The 21,132-nt window shown below is 31.7% G+C and overlaps 1 protein-coding gene and 2 long non-coding RNA genes across 3 annotated transcripts; 2 read left to right on the top strand and 1 right to left on the bottom strand.

The window, feature by feature from the left end:
• The first annotated feature begins 373 nt into the window (after positions 1–373).
• On the top strand, positions 374–1,581 carry LOC115444021. The gene is made up of 2 exons (XR_003938700.2): positions 374–560; positions 953–1,581. It is a non-coding gene; the product is annotated as an uncharacterized LOC115444021 (long non-coding RNA).
• A 2,682-nt stretch (positions 1,582–4,263) lies between these two features.
• Positions 4,264–4,874, top strand: LOC119189801. Its single transcript, XR_005112620.1, has 2 exons — positions 4,264–4,514; positions 4,716–4,874. It is a non-coding gene; the product is annotated as an uncharacterized LOC119189801 (long non-coding RNA).
• Positions 4,875–9,086: 4,212 nt separating this feature from the next.
• Positions 9,087–15,091, bottom strand: LOC115444015. Its single transcript, XM_030169625.2, has 5 exons — positions 14,539–15,091; positions 13,030–13,147; positions 11,931–12,066; positions 9,950–10,013; positions 9,087–9,245 (listed from the first exon to the last, which is right to left on the bottom strand). Exons 1-5 carry the CDS (start codon positions 14,620–14,622, stop codon positions 9,087–9,089), a joined length of 561 nt encoding a protein of 186 aa, XP_030025485.2. The 5' UTR covers positions 14,623–15,091.
• Positions 15,092–21,132: the final 6,041 nt, after the last annotated feature.

Here is a 21,132-nt window from a genome sequence, read left to right as displayed (position 1 = left end):
TTATACATTCCCATACAAAGTTTCATCCACCAGTTCGTCACGTTAAGAGCTGATTTACAAAAAATAGTTCAAATTGTCTATTTTCTGTGTTCGAACTATATATATATCCAAATTCATCAAAGTCTCAAACTGTGAAAACGAAGCAGAGTGAATCACTTTTAAATTAAAATGTATATGTATATAAAGATGGCAGATTATAATATGAATGATTAGGAATAGGTATAAACATCGACTAGTATACGTGTTACGGGTCGCGTTTAATAATAAACATAATATAAACGCTTATGACAACATTTATTTTACGAGTAATTCCGGGCCTTTGTAAATTGTAAAGTCCCTATCGTTATCTGAGAGTATAAAAAGATGGTTAGCCACATACTGCCAGTCAATCATATTTTTAAAGTGCAAATTGCAAGAGTCGTCTGTAAAATATTGTTAAAATGAAGTTAACAAGTTTATTTATTTTTGTTATTGTCGCGTTGTCGCTATTATTTTCGAGTACCGACGCAGCACCGGGTAAAATTCCCGTGAAGGCTATAAAGCAGGCTGGCAAGGTCATTGTAAGTACCATGAGACTACCCAAATACAGCTCATTATATCTTTACTATGTAGACTTTATTGATGTCCTATAATGTCTTAGTGGACGGCAAATGTCTTTACGTGCGTAAACTTTATTATTGCCGTAAATTGAATTCTTATTTCACACATTGCTGTTGTGTTACTTAGCTTTCGTTTTTATTTCTTGTTTGACTTAATCCCTAAGGTCGTGTTGTCGACTCAACATAGTTTTACCCAAACGGCACGAAAAAAGTACCAGTAAAGTTTTATATACCATATATTCTGTTGCAGACGGTTTTGGATTATATTTATTTACGATCGGCTGCCTCTATAACAATAACCTTCTTATGAATATGTTTTTATATATTTTTAATGAAATATTTTATTTTTTTAGGGAAAAGGTCTACGAGCAATAAATATTGCTGGCACCACACACGATGTTGTTAGTTTCTTCAGGCCTAAGAAGAAGAAGCACTAGACGTGTAATGTTTAAACGATAACTTTACAAATTGATATTATATAGTAATTACTTAATAGTGTTTTGTAATGGTATTTATATTATGTACGAAAATTGCAACTAATTTTATGATGTTTTGACTAAGTTATGCCTGCCGTTCTCCCTTCGGAATCTTCTGTGAATTCTCAGTTAAACAATGTAAAATAATTACCTTTTGCATAAAATATTCAACAAGACATGGAATATTATTTTAACGAAACTGCTTTCTTTAACCTTTGTCCTCATTTCAAAATAACTTTTGTATTCACATCAAAGTTAATGGTCCCGAACTTTATACAGTGCATCGTTTATTATTCATCTTTCAATATAGTATGACATATTGTAATGCATAATGATGGATGGTTTGCTAATTATTTGAATTTCGCATTATAGGCTGTGTTAGAATATAATAAAAAAGTAAAAAATATGTGGCGGGTAAAATGATACCTCATATTGTATTATCGTTATTTTAAACTTTAATAATAAAGCATTTGTAATTACGGAATAAAGCATTTTATTATATCTTACCAAAGCATTTTCATTGGCACGCAGAACGTACTAAAATTATTAGAATAACTTAGTCAGCGTCGGGAAATAGCGGTTTGAGATCTCGAGTATCCTACGGGCCGTGCAATGGCATTATTATGTAGATAACTAGTGTTTGCAATTCGGCAGCTATAATGTGGTTTCAAGAAGATGTAACTATAATGCTTGGACTTGTAAAGAACAAAGTCATTAAACAGTATAGTTAGCTGTAGAGCGGACATTAGGACCAAATTTAAGCTCCAAAAGTTATTACACGTTGATAATAAGTCGTCGTCTTATTTGATATATATATCCGTGTGATAAGATTCCACAGCGTCCTTAGATATTAATTCAAAAACAAAACATTTAAAGAAACATATTTTGTTAATGATATTGCTAAATATATAAAGACATATGATGTATTTTACATAGATAATTTGCTATTTATCGGTGGTTCAGTGTCTATCGCATGAACGCAATTTTTTGTATGAAAACCTTTCCAATGTCCTCTCTATATATTCATAAAATTCTGATAAAAAATAATTAAAATTCACATTAGTCATACCGTCAGTTATTTACAAACAATTCCTTAACCGACGATACTGTTAATATCTTTGTCTATTTAACAAAAGGAGAGTTTATGAATACAAAAGAGGTTTTTTCTCTAAACTGTTTCAACAGGAAACAAGAAACAAAACAAAGTGTTTATACCTACAAAGATGGTAATAATTCACACGAATGATGTGTTCGGTTTACGGGTGTTTACCGGTGGACTCATTCATCTTCGCAATTCGTCGAAATTACAGACAGAACACGGATACGAAAATTTATATGTAAATAAGTGTTTATTAGTTTTAGAACGATAAATTATAAAGATATACATGTACATATAATATGTCACAAAAATGGTTTTTGTACTTATCTCTACATAGAGCTATTAAATTTTAGCGGTTACATGAAAAAAATGTATGTCTTTAATTAATTTGAGATAAGAGTGTCCACTAAGTATACATCAACAATATCCTCAATAGAAGCCCTTATTATTGCATTTCAATAAGTGTTATTACTAGATTTTTGCTCGCAGCTTCGCCCGCAAGACAATTTTTTGTCGGGATAAAAGTCATACTATGTACCGTACTATAGACACAGTTAATTTCGCATTTATAGTATTAATAATGATTTATTATCTATTTAGTATCATTATTGTACACATAGTTGTTTTAGACTGCCTCGATAGCGTAGTTATGTTGCGTGCGCGATACGATACCCCTCTGATGTCCTAATTTCAGCCCCGGGTCTGGAATTTGTGCCCGATGTGTCGATAATCTAGTCCCATATCATATCGTGGGACAGAAGATATACGGCGAAATGTGGGTAGCCTCGTTGCACCTCTGCCTAACCTTTGGGAACAAAGATGTGTTTTTTTATTGTTTTAAATGTAAATATACATATAATTGTTCACATGTATCAATATAGTAACCTCAACATAATAATTAAAATGCACAAAACGCGAACTATGTTAAGATTCTAGGTATTTGATAATGAATGTTGATGTTTATAGTAATAAGGAAAATACATAATACAATTATTAAACTTGAGAGGAAATTTTACTTTGTCAAAACGTAACTTTAGCCTCATTATACCATTTCTTATCGCGTTTGATTAATTATTAAACATGTGCTATATCGTTACTTATACATTATTATATCATTAATGTTTTGATCGACTAATTACACTATAACTTTGGTAAATTAAGGTAATTATAATATTAATAATATTGAGTTGAGCATTAATTATTTCACTTACATACTAATAACATAGGTAAAATAATTTATGAGTGTGTTGTGACTAGCTATTTAATTCTTCAACAATTTTGCTTACCTACTAAATAACTTTATAATTTAGGTAAGCTGTAATTAAGGACAACGGTGGAATAACTAAATGTCTTCGATGTTGGGACTGTTTATGGTTAACGGGGTGCTCACCATCGGGTTATATTTTATTAAAAATATTTTATGAAAAATTAATAGCCAGGTTAGAAGTAAAAATAATATTTTAGTACAGTTATTAGGTATTTTAAAGTGTATAAATACCTAATAACTTTAATCAGTTATTAGGTATTTATACACATTTAGACCCAATAATGACTTTCCATAATTATTTAGAATATAAATTAAATCTCGGTAATTTGAGAGACGTCACACCAACGGCCAGGTTATATACTTAATTTTTGATTTAAAAAGTTAAGATTCTATTACTTTTTGAAGAAATACTTTAATAAAAGAGCTAATGTAGACTTGTAGAACCGATACTTGTAACAGTAACTAGTCATATTTTTATTACACCTACACATATTATAGTAATAAGTATAAAGATATTGCACAGATATATTATATCGTTAAAAACATTCAAGTTTATTGATTGTTAACACAACGACGGCAAGAACAACAACAAAACACGTATACTTCATTAAATTTACATAAGTACTATTAACGAGGTTACATTTTGATCAAAATGTAAATGTCATCAATTAGTGAGGATATTAGGGAAATACGCGATAATAATATTTATTTCAATTAATAAACAATAAAACATAACGTGACACATCTTGGGGAAGCACGTTTTGTTGCGTACGCAACTATCACAAATTTCCGTGAGTTCGTAACTAATGGGACCAAGACGATAGTCAGTTTTCCTGTAATGGTGCGCTATATAAAAGCAAAACGCAGCACTATAAAGTTTCAATAGCTTGTAGATTATTGGAGTAAGCACATCCTGAGCGAAAATGAAACCTACATTTGCTGTCGTATTAGTAATAGCGCTATGCATTCAACTTTGTCAAGTTTCTTGTGACAATTCGCCTAAATTGACGAGCTCCTCGTCAGTCTCATCTACTACTGCTAAGCCTTGGACGCAAAAAATTAAAGATGGTTTGGTGTGTATCATGTTATAATATACTTACGATATAATAGAAAAATATATCCTAAATATTAATTTCGTAATTCAATCTATTACGACGGAGTTAGATATTACCTGTGTTAAAGTTATTAACGCGTTTATAAATAATATTTTAGCTTGTATTTAATAATACATTTTTGTTATTTAATGGGCATTTTAAATGTTAATTTCATTACAGGGTAAGTTCTTGCAAGGAGCGGCGGTGGTAGGTGCAGTGCAACAAGGCTTCCACAATGCTCGAGGCAGCGGTAAACATAAGTCGATGGGGCATTCCGCTGGCGGCTCTACAAAACCTAAACACTAAGCATTTTTCGTTCAATAAATTATTCTGATTGTATTTGCGATCTTTCATTTCTGTGATGATTGTTAATGTTACTCCTATTAATGTGTTGTGCTGTAAAAAGGACATTAGGAACCTGTTTAATTATTTTGTGCCTGGATTTTTATTATCGGAAAGAATTTAATTGAACCATATTTGTCTAGGACATATATTTAATAAGCTAAAAATTCACCTGATTTGTTATAGTTTGTCTAAACCCTAGGCTTCAATATACAGCAAGGCATTCGTAGCTAAGGTAACGGATTTATATGAGTTGGTATTGTTTATCATATCTAGGTGCATCCAATTTTGTTTCATCTCTGCTAAGTATGTTAAAACGATAAGGTTCTAAGTTCGATCCCCATGGCAAGACAAAAAATAAATTTCGTACAATATGACTCAGTTTTCAAAATGTAATTCGTACGCCATATGGCAAATGAGGTATCCTTTATCAGATCGAAATCTTATTGTGAAATGCACAAGAACCCTTTATGATATATATGCTTACATTCAGACAGTGATAGGAGAAAATGTTTCTGTAATACATGATTTTTCGCAATGGCTTTATGTAAACAACTTTAAATTTTCCATATAATATCCAGTGAATTATCATTTGAAATGTCATATATACGCAAAAACTACTATAGTCTAAACAGGACATTTCCCAAACTTCGAAAAAGAAAAATCGTGATTTTCTAATCAGGGATAATGGATTTGCATTGATGCAATTATGTAGCATAATGTGAGATCTTCAAAGTCCTAATTCGCTGACACAGGTTAGTTCCACCGCTTGTAAAGACCGCGTAACGCAACTTATCGCGTTTATTTATGTGATGTGTCATAGATGTGATGGGCGCCTGTCTGTCACTATAGTAAGTGAATCATTACCCACAAAGCATTATTAATGCATCGGAGATCTTTTAGAAGAAGGAAAGGTGAAGGTTTTATTGGGCTGGGATTGTCGCTATCAATACGGAACGCTAGAAAATGATGGTGCTATTTCATGCTGCTGTTGTGCAGGACCGTGGTAACAACCCGACTAAGCCGACCTATTCATGCTTTCGTCGGCAGTGATACCCTGTCAGTAATGTAATACTACTGCAAAATAATGAATAGTCCCTACCATCAATGTATCAGTAAATAAAACTTAGTATTCTCTTACGATACCTATTATTCGGATAAATAACACATTCATATTGTTAGAATGTGGCATATATCATGTACTACGAGGATGGTGAAATAAGAGACGGCCTGCTAACAACTGGACTGCGGCCAACAATGGAAGTGGAGCGGAGGCGTGAACAACGATCGCTTAGTACTTTTATTGTGCTCGCAGGAGACAGGAGTGAAATAGTACACGACTCGGAATATACACCATTGCATGACGATTGACTTTTCATGCGAATAAGATAAATACAAATATGTTAAATCTAAATGGTTATAAATGAAACACGAAATATTCTTTATTTTTAATGTTATTATTACATACTAGATTGATATTCAAATTATAATTACGAAGAATTACAAGTAATGAATAAGCTAAGATATTATAATATTTAGATTTAAAGGCTTTTAATAACGTGTCGTTAAATTTTAAAAGCTTTAATATTAAAGATTTGTTACGGTGGTAACCTAAAAGCCAATGTTACAAAAAACTTTTTTACTGTAAAACATTTTTAAAATGTAACTTATGTACTAAATTTTACTCACAAAAAGTTTTTGTTCAACGCACATAAAAGAAATGTAACAATAGACAATGAATCATAAATCACAAGTAAATTTCTAAAATTTCCTTCCTGGGGAAGTTAGAAGGAAAACTTGTTAATTGTAAGGAACAGTTAATACATTTAAAACTTCTATAAAATATATTGCAAAGTGGTACCGCTCTTCTGCCTATAGAGGTTTCGTTTTTCAACTAGAGCTTCGTAATTCTTCGTCACTTTTTCAAAATTTTCGTTCAAAGTGGTTTTCCCTCTGGAAGATTAACTCTAACTTTACCATCGAATAATGATTTATTTTTATACAAGGCAGCATAAATCTGAGCTAACACTAGTCGATAGTATGTTTTGGTTATAATTTATATAACTATGGCTTCAGTGTTATTACTCATGCTTAGATAAAATGAATTATTGAGACTGAAGCCGACTAAGTCTTATAAGTTAATTTATTTATAAATCTAGAATGAAAATTGCAAATTGTTTAATAACAGTTTTATGTTTTACAAAATCTATTTGAAAGATGGTAATACAAATATAATAAGTTGTCGAGAAAGGGGTCAAGTACGTCAGACTCGTTTGCTAATAAGGAGTTTTGCGATCGATGCTTTTAGCCCAGACGCATATAGTTCCCTAATGTGGAACGGAGAACGCGTTTTAGCGAAAAGACGTCACACAATGACAAAAAATACCGCTAGAATAAATTTAATACTCGCGGAAGTCTCTCTGCGCACACATTTTTTTATTGCATTGAATGACGATACGAATATGCTACCCTTATGGTAAGGGATACGACCGCCCGTAAACAACAGCAACTCTATACAAAACTTTGCATTATAAAGTACTGCGTGGCACTCAACTGCGTTTGTCACCCTGAGACAAAAGATGTTAGTCTCATTATGGCCAGTACAATATTTTTTATTATTATGCCCCAGGCACAATGTCGTTCACATCGAAATATAACAATTCATGCAAACTGCTGCTTGGTGGTAGGACTCTACATTTTGTTCTAGTCTTGCACACCGACAAAATTTCATTACCACTGATATTTTCTAACATGTCTCTAGAAATACGTTTTATTTCTATCCTACAGATAGAAAAGTTACCCGACGGGTCCGATCGGATTTCAAAAAATGTCTGTTGGTATTTGGGTCTCAGTACTACATGCATCCGCAGAGGGCTTTTCAACAAGCATTTAATTTTCATTTTCAGACATATTCTGTGGTCACGGTAAAGGTGTTTCCTAATTCTGCATTTATTTTGTTTTATAATTGAAAAGACAGCAAGCTTTATTGCAAATATACATAACATTGAACACTGATGGACATTTGGTATAATAACTAAATAAAATTTTTTTTTCTTTCAAACATTTCTTTTAGACGAGGCAATTTCTAAGTCTATTTAGAACAGTAGTCGGTTAAAATAGGTTTGATTCTGATATGACTGTCACTTCCACACGAGTCATCATCATCAATCTTGTCATAAATCTTGATTCGTAAATGTTTTTGTAACCCACAGATAATAATATTAAAAGCTTTGGATTATTATCAACTTATAGTTTATTTATACGTAATAAATATCAATGTTTAATGTATGAAGAATACAGCTATGAACTAAAACGCGTAAATAAATGTCGAAATATAAATTTTTCGTTACCTACCAAGCTTCTTATCGTCTTTTTTCTACCTTAAAAGGTAATTTGAAAATTAAGGTTGGATTTATAAGAGTCATTGTCATTTAATATCATAATTTATTATCTGTACGTACGTGAATATTTTCCATAATATTATCCGACGTAATAACCTAGACGTTATCGACAAGACCGCTGTAATTTCTTAACAACTTTATTTGGTCCGACATTATATATGGCTAATATATGAAATAATACATGTGTGTAGGTACTGAACTACGTTAAACAAAACAGTGAATTAAGTAGATACTAGGATGTCAAATTGATTGATACATTTGCGTAATTTGAAAACTTTTTATATTTCACATTTTATTTTCATAATAACACGACTCAAAATCGAAAAGTATGGAGTTATAATTTCTAACGAGATGTCGTTAAACAGCATCAGTACCACAAAATAATGTTTAATTAAAGTTTTAAATTATAGCTTTGTATTAAGTAAAAAAGTAAAAGCGGCGATAGTCTAATTGATTGTTAAACGGACTGTCGAGACGAATGTTCGCAGGTTCAAAACCAGGGCACGCACCTCTAACTTTCTAAAGTAATGATGTATTCTCTGTGAATTATAGCTTGCTTTATCGGTGAAGGGAAATATCTTGGGGAAACCTGCATACATGAGAAGTTCTCTGTAGCAATTTTTGGGATGTATGAAGTCTACCAATTTGCACTACCCCATCGTGGCGCACTAATACCTAAACCCTCCCAGAGGTAGAGGCCCGTGCCCAGCAGTCCGACAGTATGTATCACAGAGCTGATATTATTAAATATTATTACTTAGTATCGCGATTGTCTCTTTTAGCCTCTTAATACCCTGTAAATAAAAACTTACAATATGTCAAGAAGGTTCTCTGGAACTTCCGGTTGCACTGCATTGAGTTCAAGTTTCAGTTCATCAACTACGTCCTTTCGTCTGGTCAACTCTTCTTCTAGTTCTGTTATTTTTGCAAAGATCTTTTCTGTTTCTTTCGTTACTTCTTCTTCATTCTGTTTAACGACAGATTGATGAAATATTCTAATCCGTATATATCTTTACATTATGTCCAACTGCTATATTTATACTCTTATACAGACTACGTGAAAATGTGAAATTAAAAACATATCCTAGAATATTATTATCTCGTTTATAAAATCAGTTTACAGTAAAAAGGATTTCGTTGAAAAATAAATACAGTTTCATTTTCGAGAAATTTATATCGTTTTTGTTTCATTTAGTCAGTGGCTGCGACAGACATGAAATGCATTCGTACACAGAGATATTTTTTATCTTGCCCACTAAAGATAAACAAGTTTTTGCTAAATCTATATAGATACACTGCATTTGCCGCAATATAATATTTATGTATAGACATCCACATATGTAGCTAAACAAATTAAAAATTCAAAATGTTTCTATACATTCATTCCAATTAAAATATTTTATTTTTTATTTTTATAGCTAATATAATAATAATTTTTCTTTATATAAAACTAAGTAAAATCTTTAAATTTATTTTAGTGAAAAAAAAAGATTGTTGACAGTGAGAAAAAGCTTTGTTTCTGAAATGAAGTATGCACAATGCGAATAAAAGCAAAATGTTTTTATTTCTTTATATATTTTTGTTCCACATTGACAAAATTTATTAAAAAAAATATGGAATATTTCAACTTAAGACGCAGTAAGTACCTACATTAACATATTTAATACTTACATAAAAACCGCGAGTTTTCCTAAAACGATCCGCCTTTTCTTGTAAAGAGTCCTCATATTGACGGCTGTAATAAGATGACGATAAAGATAAAACGATCCCGTAGTAAAGAGCCTACGTGTGAACGCGCCACAATAATATGCTCTATAAATTCAAAATCGTTTGCATCTTCATAATATTGGCCGTCTCCATATAAATTTTATTATAACTATGACATACAATTTCGGCACGAAATATTCAGTAACTTTAAATGCTTTAAAGTAATGAAATATTAATTAAGAACGCGATACTGAAATACGTTGGACCTTTAGAAAGCTTTAGGTATGAATATTAATATATTATATAAAGTGCTATTGTTTTATTTGAAATTGTTATTAGTCACAATGTATAATTATAGGTAGTAATTGGAATGTTCCCATGAGCTATAGAGGGTAAGTATTTACCCGAAATATCTACTAAAGGTTGCTAAATTTACTAAAAGATTACACCTGATAATTTTTATAAGACGCAAAACAAATTCCAAAGTAAAATATTTCGGAATATTTGCGTCTGGCTTAATTCATTATTATCTCATTTCTAAGAGGTCGAAGCCAAACACTAAAGTCAGGGTCTTGGGGTCAATGTTTTAATTTGATAGTTTTTATCCTGTACTGTATCTATTTACTTCTTTTATGTTACAATACTGGTAATGTTCGTGGTTTCATTCAAGGAATATAAGTGGATTAGTACTTAAATTAGGACCAAAGCTTAGAATAATAACGCCCAAAGTTCATTTGTTATGTAGGTTACTTCTAAATGGAAACAGCGGTAAGATACATATTTCGATCCGCAGATTGTAAGTTTATGTCTACATTTCATAACTTAATAATCTATTCATAAAATATTAGAATTTATTCGCAGCTTAGTAGGCTTGGAATTCGATTTAGGGCAAATATTACAATAAGTAACTTATGGTTCTTTTTTGAGTTGAAGGCTCACTTAAAATTTCATCAAAATTGGCACAGTTTAGTTGCTTGCCATCGCTATTATAATGTTAACATGTAATGATGAATATAATGTACAAGGAAAGCATGACAACGATGAAAGCCCAAATTGGTCACTGTTATGCGATGGAAAAAGGCTGTTGCAAAATGTTAGGGAAGGTAAGTAAACGAGTGAATATAAGGTCAATTTTACGCTGAATGCGTGCGATGAGTTACTTGTGCTGAATAAGTAATGAGTATATATATATATGAGTATGGGTACTAGAAAACTTTTGAATGTAGATAAGTAAATATAGAACATAGCACTATCATTTAGATAATTTCTATTTACTTTTGAAATTATATTTTTAATTATGAATTAATCGACTCCAAAAGAGGTTACTTTATTTGTCGTAAATTTTAGAGTAATAAATTATCCTTGTTCACAAACATAAAAAATACGACGAATAGAGTAACCTCCTTTATAGTCGGTTAATTAGTAATTAAATATTTTATTTAAGCAATAAATTAAAACGTTACGTAATACTGACTCGGGTATGGTTTAAGGAATTTAATACGTTAAGGTTAGAGGCAAGAGATTCCCTAGCGGCAATGGACTACCGAAACAAAGGTAGTGGGGTTCATTTCAAAGCGCAATATTATACTAGTCTAACTTTTCGAAGTTACGTGTATTTTTGAATTATCGCTTGCTTGAATATTAAAGCAAAACAACCGTGAGTATAACTATTTATCCGAGAGTATTCCATTAAAAATTCGAAAGCGCACGTTATGCTACTTTAGGTCAGCGTGGTACACGAAAGGTCAACTCCCATGCTAAATATCGGATTCGTATGCAGTCGAGAATATTGAGTTGAAAAACGACCCAGCAATAGCTTTTAATATTAAACCGGATACGTTAACATTCAAATAACACAAATATAGCTGAATAATTTCAGTTCCTTAAAAATATTAGTAAAGTCAATCTTCAAATCACTTTTATAATTATATTAAAAGGCACATACATTTGAGATTCTATTTCACGCTCCTCTTCTGTCAATAAATTAGTTAGCTCAGAGCGATTTTCTCTCGCATTTTCAAGTGATTTGGATACGTCTTCACTTTGACGCTTAAGCTGCATCCTCTTGGCAGTGAGTCTCACTAAAAAATAAATGTTTACTAGTTCATATATAACATCTTTTTTTTTCTGCATTTCGCTGGAGTGTGAGCGACATTGCCCTCCAAAAATAGTGTATTTGTTAAAGGAATTATAGAATACACCGTTATACCAGTTGCTAGTACAAAACTGATTTTCGAAATTACTTTCATACAAGTAATAATGCCTTATTATTTTAAGTCGATATTGTAATGAAATCATTTTGTCTATAATTAGATTGCTAAAAGCGCTTTTATAGTTGACGTGGTCATTCTTTTAAATGAAGTTTGCAAAAACGAAAACATTTATTTTAGGTAGTCTAGAATTTTATTTTATATATTGATATTTTTGTACAACTAGATAGTCATAACATAAAATGCTATATAAGCACTATGAGGTTAAGTTCAATTGATTAAACCCTATCGCATTCCATAACACAATGTACCTACAATGAAATCGCTAATCTACGTTATCATCTTCAAACAGACCACTCGTAAATTCCTGCTTTCCATTTCGTGCCCAATTGGGTACTTATTCAAGTGTATGAAGATACACAAAGCCTATAAAACAACAACCCATGTTGTGCTATAACGATAGCCATTTAATACACGCACTTTATAAAAAATGCTTTGGAGTTTATATTTTGTGATAGAATAACATTGTAAGCATATTATAAAAAATAAAAAAAAACTACATTAACATCTAAAATAAATAAAAAATACGCGAAAATCAATACTGTTAAATAATAAGAAAGTATTACGCAGCCGACAGGTAAGGGAAACCCAATCGCTAACTTGTACTGAAAAATTAGTTTGGGCGTGATGAATTTATCTTATTTACAGCCTTTTTCGGTATTGATACTGACAGTAAAAGTTATTGTTTCTTTAGTCAAAATTATGGTTTTTGTTCTTTACTTTAGCAATGTTTGTGTTTTGGCAACCCTTATTTATTTGCCTATTCATACGTACCATTTTCCATTTTGAGTCTTTCTATTTCTGTGTTTAGTGAGCGTGTAATACGTAAAGCAGTCATGGTCTCGCGATACTTTTGCTCATTTTCGGCATCTAATGCGGGCAGTGCGGAACGCTGGTAAGAGAAAGGACTTTTTACTAGACTTGATAACCTTCGTATCTTAAATTACTTACTAATAAGTATTACAAATGGCAAAGTTTGGGAAATTATTTCGATGTTTAGACGTTCGCTAGAAGTAGACGCAGAAATCTGAAATAACATATTTACAGAAAATATGTAAATATGTTATTTCATGTAAACATTTAATTAAATCGGAACCGAAAAGACCGGCTGCCAGACTTCAAGACACTGTGAGCTCATTCTGCGTAGATCGGACCACTAACAGCTAAAATTTTTTTAAAAAGTTGTATAATTGTAAAATGTAGGTAGATATTGTAACTTTGACTTTACGGATGAACAACACCTCAGTCCTCCCGCGTGACCATGAAGGCTGCAAAGTCTTCGAAACGTCGGGAGAAAAATAAAATATTACAAACCGCGACAGAATCCGAAAATTATTTAATTTCAAGAAAATATGTTATATGTGCATACAAAACGTGCATAATATGAATAAAATATAAAACATTTTACATTTTTGTTTTGCTATTTCATGCTAGATTGAGTAAGCATCGCATGAGCGCAAAATGTTTGTAGGACAAATCTTCCCAATCTCCGTTCTATATAATATTATAACTTTTTGGATCTAACATAGCTAGGGAAATGTGTTACTTGTTTGTTACGTGAACTGTGACGGGATGTATGAAGATATGCAAGGTTTTCAAACAAAAAATTGGATTTTTATTAAATAATTAAAAAATTATGTAACATTTTCTTGTATCCTCTGCAAACTGATTTGTAGCAGTTATGAAGTATGCCGCATGCGCCAAGTACTCTTAAACATTATTAGGGTCAGATAACAGTTGCCCGAAGTTGCATGTATAATAAATAACAAGTACAATACAGCACAGGTCTAAATAAAGTATAGAAGTAAAATTATGGGAAAAATCTGATACTTAATATAATAATAAATCAGTCCGAAAAGTAATTGGTCATATTTTCGTACACGGATTTATATTGTATTGGTATCAGACCCACGCAGCGCTGCGATGCTTAGGAATAGTAATATTCTTATTACCGGGCACCGCTCCGCTGCATAAATATTGCTTTATCAACTTTGAATTCCAGAAACGAGATAGTTATTTATACTTATTGGCTGCATTATCATTATTTATTTGTACATATATGTATATTTAGCTTTCAGGTACTAGTAACGCAAATCAGGAAGTAAGTACTTATAGCCGTGGCCAGTAGCGTATACCTACATTTAATTGAAATTTTTATACCATGTTATACATTATTTGAAAGTGCTAAGTAGAAGCCTCTTTTGGCTAAGTAAGATAAGTATGCAATGCCATGTCAGGTATTAAAATTATGTAGGTAGATTATAATATATATGTGCAACGTACTTGTAAAACTAAATTGTTTTCGATATCCTCCAAATTTGATTTCAGCAAACATATTTCAATTTGTTGTTCTTGCGGGGAAAACATTATATTTTTCTTATTATTATAACTGTGTGTTGTTATTTGACCGTAACAAATAATGAATATTATGTAGACAGTAGAAGGCCCTCCGAAAGTTTACATTCGCGCCAGAATTATTTTTTTAATCGCACCAAAGGAGATCGGCTAAGGTCAAAGACTATTCTGCCAAGTCATAAGAATTAGCAATAAGTACGAATATCTTATCTGAAATATTTTTTATTTCAAATCTCTTAAAACGGACAAACAAAGAAAAGGGTGCTTATACGGCATTGTGTGTGAATTAATTTACCGTTTCATTCGATAATTACATATTGTTCTAATTTTTGCATAAAAAAATAAAGCATAACCATAATAATATTTATTATTATATTAATAATTTATGTATGAGGATAAAGAAAAGAAAGCTTTAAAATTTAAAATATAAAAATTTATTGAGGTAAATAATATATTGTAGAGAAGCGTAGATAGATTTCATTTTAAGGTGGTAGCTCAAGGTCCATTTTCATATATTTTGTTTCGGCTTTAATCTGGGTAAGTAAACAAGTATTGGCAAGTAAAGAATTTAAATTCACGTCTAGTTAGTGATTAGTTCTCGCAGTTGAAAGAAAAATGTAAAAATAATTAATAATCATGGATATTTCGGCCTTTAAAATTTAATATGACGAAATTTTAAAGGCCGAAATATAACAAAATGTATGAAAATGGACCTTGAGTTACCACCTTAAGTAAGTATTGTGTTATAAACTATAGCCTTGAAATTTAGTTTCTTCTGTTTTTGACATGACTGTAAACTTCGTGTGCTGTACCAGCAGCGCTTATCATACCCAGGCCCTTTTTCTAAAAAAAAAACAAAGAAATTATAATAAAATGAATTGTCATAAAAAATATAATAATAACGTAGATATGTACATTTTGGGGTAATCGTTATTATAGTTGGCGAAAGATACGAGCAGACATTGTTCCATAGTATTTGTTTAAAATAATAAAAATACTTTTTAGGAATAAGGCAGGTGTAAATTCATGCTAAGGATTTTCGTGATGAATGGGTTCATTAGACGTACTTAGGTATTTATTTAAATTAAAATGTTTATACGATAAAATCTCATTTAAATTTTATTTATGTAGGTATACTATTTACTTACAATAATTTTTCCTCCTTTTTTAATGGCGCTCAACCGCCCCGGTTCCGGCGCGGCTTGGCTGGTCCCGACGAACAAGGCAACGACCGCCATCAACATTACAAATAATCCGAATAGTTTCATTGTTGTAATGTGGTTGGGTTAATGGAACTAAGTACTCCAAAGGTTCTACCGTGAATGATTATAGTTTGTAGCTGTGTGCTTTATAAATGGTAAGATGCCAGGTTAAGGTTTTCCTACTCGATGTCTCATAGTTGGTGGGGTTCTCCCAGCGTCACGACGAGCGAACTTACGAATCACATAACTGGGATTTGAGTACGTGTATCATTTGATGATAGTAGTTTTCCTATTTCTGAGGTCCTAATGGCTTGCGTCAAAGCTTGGTATTTTTCATTTGTCATCGCAACGATTGTTGAGTTGTTTGTTTTGCAAAGACATTTCCGTGTTTCTTTAACTTTGAAAGTTAGTAATATGCCGCTTTTAATCATCAAAAAAAGATAGAAACGGGATAATCGACTAATTGCATTTGCATACGTTGATATTTCGAATGCAGAATGCACTGAATTCATGTGTCTCTGCCAATTAAAAAAAAAAACTGTTTTCAATACGGAATATTGCGTATGTCAACAATGCAAATCAGTCTAAACATAATACAGATAATAAAATCGCACATTTTCCGTTTCCGTTAATTATATATTTTTGGGAAAAAATTACCGGGTGATGGGATGAATAAGAAGAAGATCTAATAGACCATACATTTTTTTATTTAAGAAATTTTGTTTGCTTGCTCAAATGTTTGTTTGTTAATTGGATTCAAAATATTATAACTGATACAATGTGTTGAACTTCATTCTGTGTAATAAGTAGTATAGGGTAAGTCGGATACAGGTAGCCACATGGGGAGACGAGTTTGTGTTATGGGGAGATGTATTGGGGGGTAGGATTGCAACCAGTATGGAATAACTATATCGTAAAAGTACTTTTTTTTATTAATTTATTCTGTATGTTTAGATTTACATATTCTTTTTAATTGTCTATTGTATATCATATAATATAAACTCGTTTTAATATCAAAGTTTTAAAAATCAAAAACAAAATCAAAACTAACCTTAGTATCTAAGCTAATAAAGCGAAATAGAGTAAAATTTGTTTTAAAAATTTACCACCACAAAGTAACGCGTAGTGTTTGTTTGGCACAGCGCTGAAAATGACTATAAGCTTTTAGGTTCTATTTTGTAATTAGCAATTCTAGAATATGTATGAGAACTGAGTGTTCCGAGGAGAACAATTATTATGTGGGGACATTAATACTACATAGTAGGTTTAGTGGCGTGTGTGTGTACAGCATAGTAATGGAAGAAATAAATATTTATTACTTAGCTTTTACTTCGATTTGCGGGCTCACTTTTTAAGTCGTGGTTGACTAATGTCTCCACTCTCTAATGACTTTACGCTTTTCCCAATAAGAATTTTATATCTCAATTATTATTGTCGAATTCTCTAGGTATGTCCGCAATAAGCTGATTTGATTGTTTGGCATCGGCATGCTAAAATTGTTATAAAACATTAAGCCGTTTATAACTAATTTACGTACAACAAAAGTATCTCATTTCGTGCCTGTAGGGAAAAAAATCTTTGTCATTTTCAGGTTAGAAATTATCCCCCTTACACCAAATATCACATTATATCACTTAAGTATATAGACGTAGTATAGATTGTGTTTGGTTTACACGAGTAATTAGTTGGGCGAAATCGAGATTTATACGGTCCAATTCACAAACCAAAGTAATCGGTTTCGGGCCGAATGAAAGGCTGTGAGAGTGCGGTTTCGTAAGATGTTATAGGTACATACAGTACACAAACATACAAAGAAACACGAATATTTCCCATTTTAGGGGTAATCAGATCCTTAGGGGTATTATCACCGGCACATTCTGCCAGCTACGTTAGACGGTCCCTTATAATGTCGGTAAAGTAATGTGTGCTTTTAATACATGGTCATAGGAATTATATTAAAAAAACAATTTAATTTGAACAATTTTGCTATTAATAATATTGTATGTAGTAAAAAAATCATGTAAATAAAATATTGTATATAATATGTATTATGTGACCATTCAACACCGCGTTTTTAAAAGTAAACACAAAAAGACAAACTACACTTCTTGAATCGTATGTTTTTCCACAATTCGTTTTACTGTATCAACTGCATACATTTTTCAAATGTATTTTGAAGTTCCTCTACAAAGTTTGAGCTTAATTTGTGTTATTGTTCGTTCGAAAAATTTGACGCGGAAAGAGAAGTGATGTCAAATTGTTATTCTTTATTTAGGAGAAAAAAAAATTTTGTTCCGGGGACATATCAAAAGTATGTTATTGGGAAACACTTACTAACTTCCCACTGCCACTATCATACTGCCTTACTTTGTACTTAAGGACAAATATAAGAGATTAATAAAGTTGGTCTTAAACAATAACTTTATAAATATGCTTCCCTAAGAAAAACCCAAGTATTTTCCAGGTAAAATTATATGCATAAAATATAACTATTGTCTATTGGTATAAACCATATCCAGTAAATCTAATAAGTATTCAGGCCGGGCCGCTGTCGTCAGGCCGATTGCATAATAATTTTATTACTTCTCACGTATACATATTATAGATTACCTTTCTTAAAATATATTCAATTTTCAACCCTGTGTATTCGATAATAAGGTTTATTATTGAACATATATAAGAGCTAGTTAAGTCTGCAATTCCCATCCACCTGCGAACCATGATGGACTTGAAACAGTTCGGGGTTGCAATTCGCTGTGATATGCTAATTTCTAGAATGTATAACGCATATTGTTTGGGTAAGGGTGAGGATATGGATATTGAACGGGGAAGCACTTTTTAGATTATTCTACAGTGTTTTGGTTAAACCTATGTGGAACTGAAAGACAAATAATTTACATACATATAATATGCAATGTGAGGAAAATTTCATAATGGGTAAGTCAAATTAGTAAAACTTTCAGAGTTGATAATCTTAGTATTTACGAGCACGTCCATTTTTAAATTCATCTATAATAATATTTATTTGATAAGTCGAGCAAATAACGTCTTAATATAGAAAAACTTATTAAATAACCTGTCGAAGTTTCAAATTATGCTCCCTTAAAAGCTACTTAAAGCAAAATGACGATGGATATTCGTCCCTCAAAGATAAGTCACAAAAGTCGCAAATAAGAAGGTTGCGTATCATCTAAAGACGAGCTACTTGAGACTTAGGAATAACTAGCAAGGGTATGTGTATTCAATTTTATTATAATATGTTTATATGTATATACACCTAAATTGATTTGGTGCTCAAGTTTAAATCAAATTCGAAAATGCCAGCCATCTCCGATACCATGCCCAGAGAACCTTTATAGTAAGTAACTGCTAAATCCTTTACTATTATTTAATTTAAAAATGAAATTCTTTCAATTTCGTTCCACCTGATCGTTTTTGTTATGAATTGGAAACATTATTGACTGCCTGGGTGACGTATTTGTATTACGGGACGACTGCTGTGCTAAGTTATCGGGTTCGTTTCCCAGGCCGGGCAAATGATATTGGATTTTTCTATTCAGTATCAGCCCGAAGTCTGGATTTTCTGTCCGATATGGCAATAGGCATCGCCTATCACATAATGGGACGGAATAAACACGGCGGAAAGTGAGTGCAGCAGTCGCGTATCAGCCTTCCCTTTCGTTGATAAAAGACGTCAGTGTGTGTGTACATTATTTTACTAATCTTAATAAATAGCGCTCAATCAACTTTAGTACTCTATTGCTTACACACTATTGTATAATTGGATTACGTATTGATGTTTAGAATCTACCAAATACCTAAATTGAATCTAAAAAGAAAAATGCTTTGGGAATAAATTTGCTGTGGATGTAATTAAATCAAATACTGTCTATGTTAAAAGTCTTTCCTTGGCTTAGTGGTGGTATAGAGACTGGGGACTGCTAGGCCCTGTATTCGATTCGCAGGACGAGCTATACTTTGCTTTTTGTGTATTTTTAACACAATTCATTCAGGATTTAATAGGTTATACGAGTTTAACATCAGACAACGTGCTTGTTTGTAAATATTAAAACTACATATATTTTGCAAGATACGTAAACAAGGCTATGTTTAATATTAAAAAAAAAACACTATGTTGCTCAAACATACAACCTACAAGAAACGATACTATGAAAATATATGTGATTTCCGATGCGCCCATAACTCAGTACCTACACCGACGAAGTAAAGTCGTAAGTCAATTTGGAGGTAAGCTTGATGTAGAAGAATGTTTTTAAAGATTCTATTCTGTAACGTACTCTGCAGTTATATTGTATAAATGTGCTAACACAAAGTAATCCATTATGATTTAACCGAAATTTATGTTATTTGTATATTACTATTTAAATTTAAATTGAAACATCGACTTAATTACCATAAATAAGTAACTACTGTTGAACAAAAGAAAGAGAATAATACTGAATATTATTGAAATCAAGAATTTTTAAATTTACACATAGATCCAGATGGAAAAACAACTTAACAAAAATGTTGAGAGTATTTAAAACGTATTTTTTTTACAGTATCGAAGTAGTATTTTTTGTTAGGAGTGTGTCATAAATGTATGGGTAAATATCCATTGTGAATTGGAAAAGCTTATGATAACTAGAATGAAGATTTTTGATATAAAGGTCACCAATAGTATCAAAAGATACGTAATCTGTTATAATTAAAATTTGCCTTGGTCTTGCGGTCTAGCCTTTTGCATTAGTGTACCATCTTTCAGTCACTTCTGCAAAACCTAGTTCATGGTAACGCGGCTGTATATTTACATATTATAAGAGCTACGCATCGTGAGTACTCTTTGGAAGTTTATAGTGAATAGAAGATGTCATTCATATATCCAAAATTATATTCATACCCCCTTATTCATAGTCGTTTTTGAATATTGTTGTATCTCAATATTAGCCAATCACAACGGCCCTATATCTACGAACTGCGGAGGCTACCATGCCGTCATCACTGAAAACAGACTTATCACAGCTTTACTCCGTCCTTAGATAAAAAACGTCTCTGAATAAGGTTGTTAGGATCTAGGTGCCTTTATCATAATTATGTGTACATACATGCAATGCAATGCTTTGGTCATACGACGTTTTTTTAATAATTCTGTAACAATTAATCATTAGCAATTTCACATATCTAACCATGAATGTTCAAAAACGGTCAACGGTCATTGATCCGCAGATTGAAGAATAGGTTAGATGAGCCTTCTCAAATGGTTGAAACATGATTTGCAAAACGAACACATTATGTTACCGAATACCAAGTACGTTATGTG

Source organism: Manduca sexta, chromosome 19 (genome assembly GCF_014839805.1).
Source record: "Manduca sexta isolate Smith_Timp_Sample1 chromosome 19, JHU_Msex_v1.0, whole genome shotgun sequence".
Classification (NCBI taxonomy): domain Eukaryota; kingdom Metazoa; phylum Arthropoda; class Insecta; order Lepidoptera; family Sphingidae; genus Manduca; species Manduca sexta.
The sequence above is the reverse complement of the archived record's forward strand: the minus strand, read 5'-3'. Positions and strand labels throughout refer to the sequence as shown.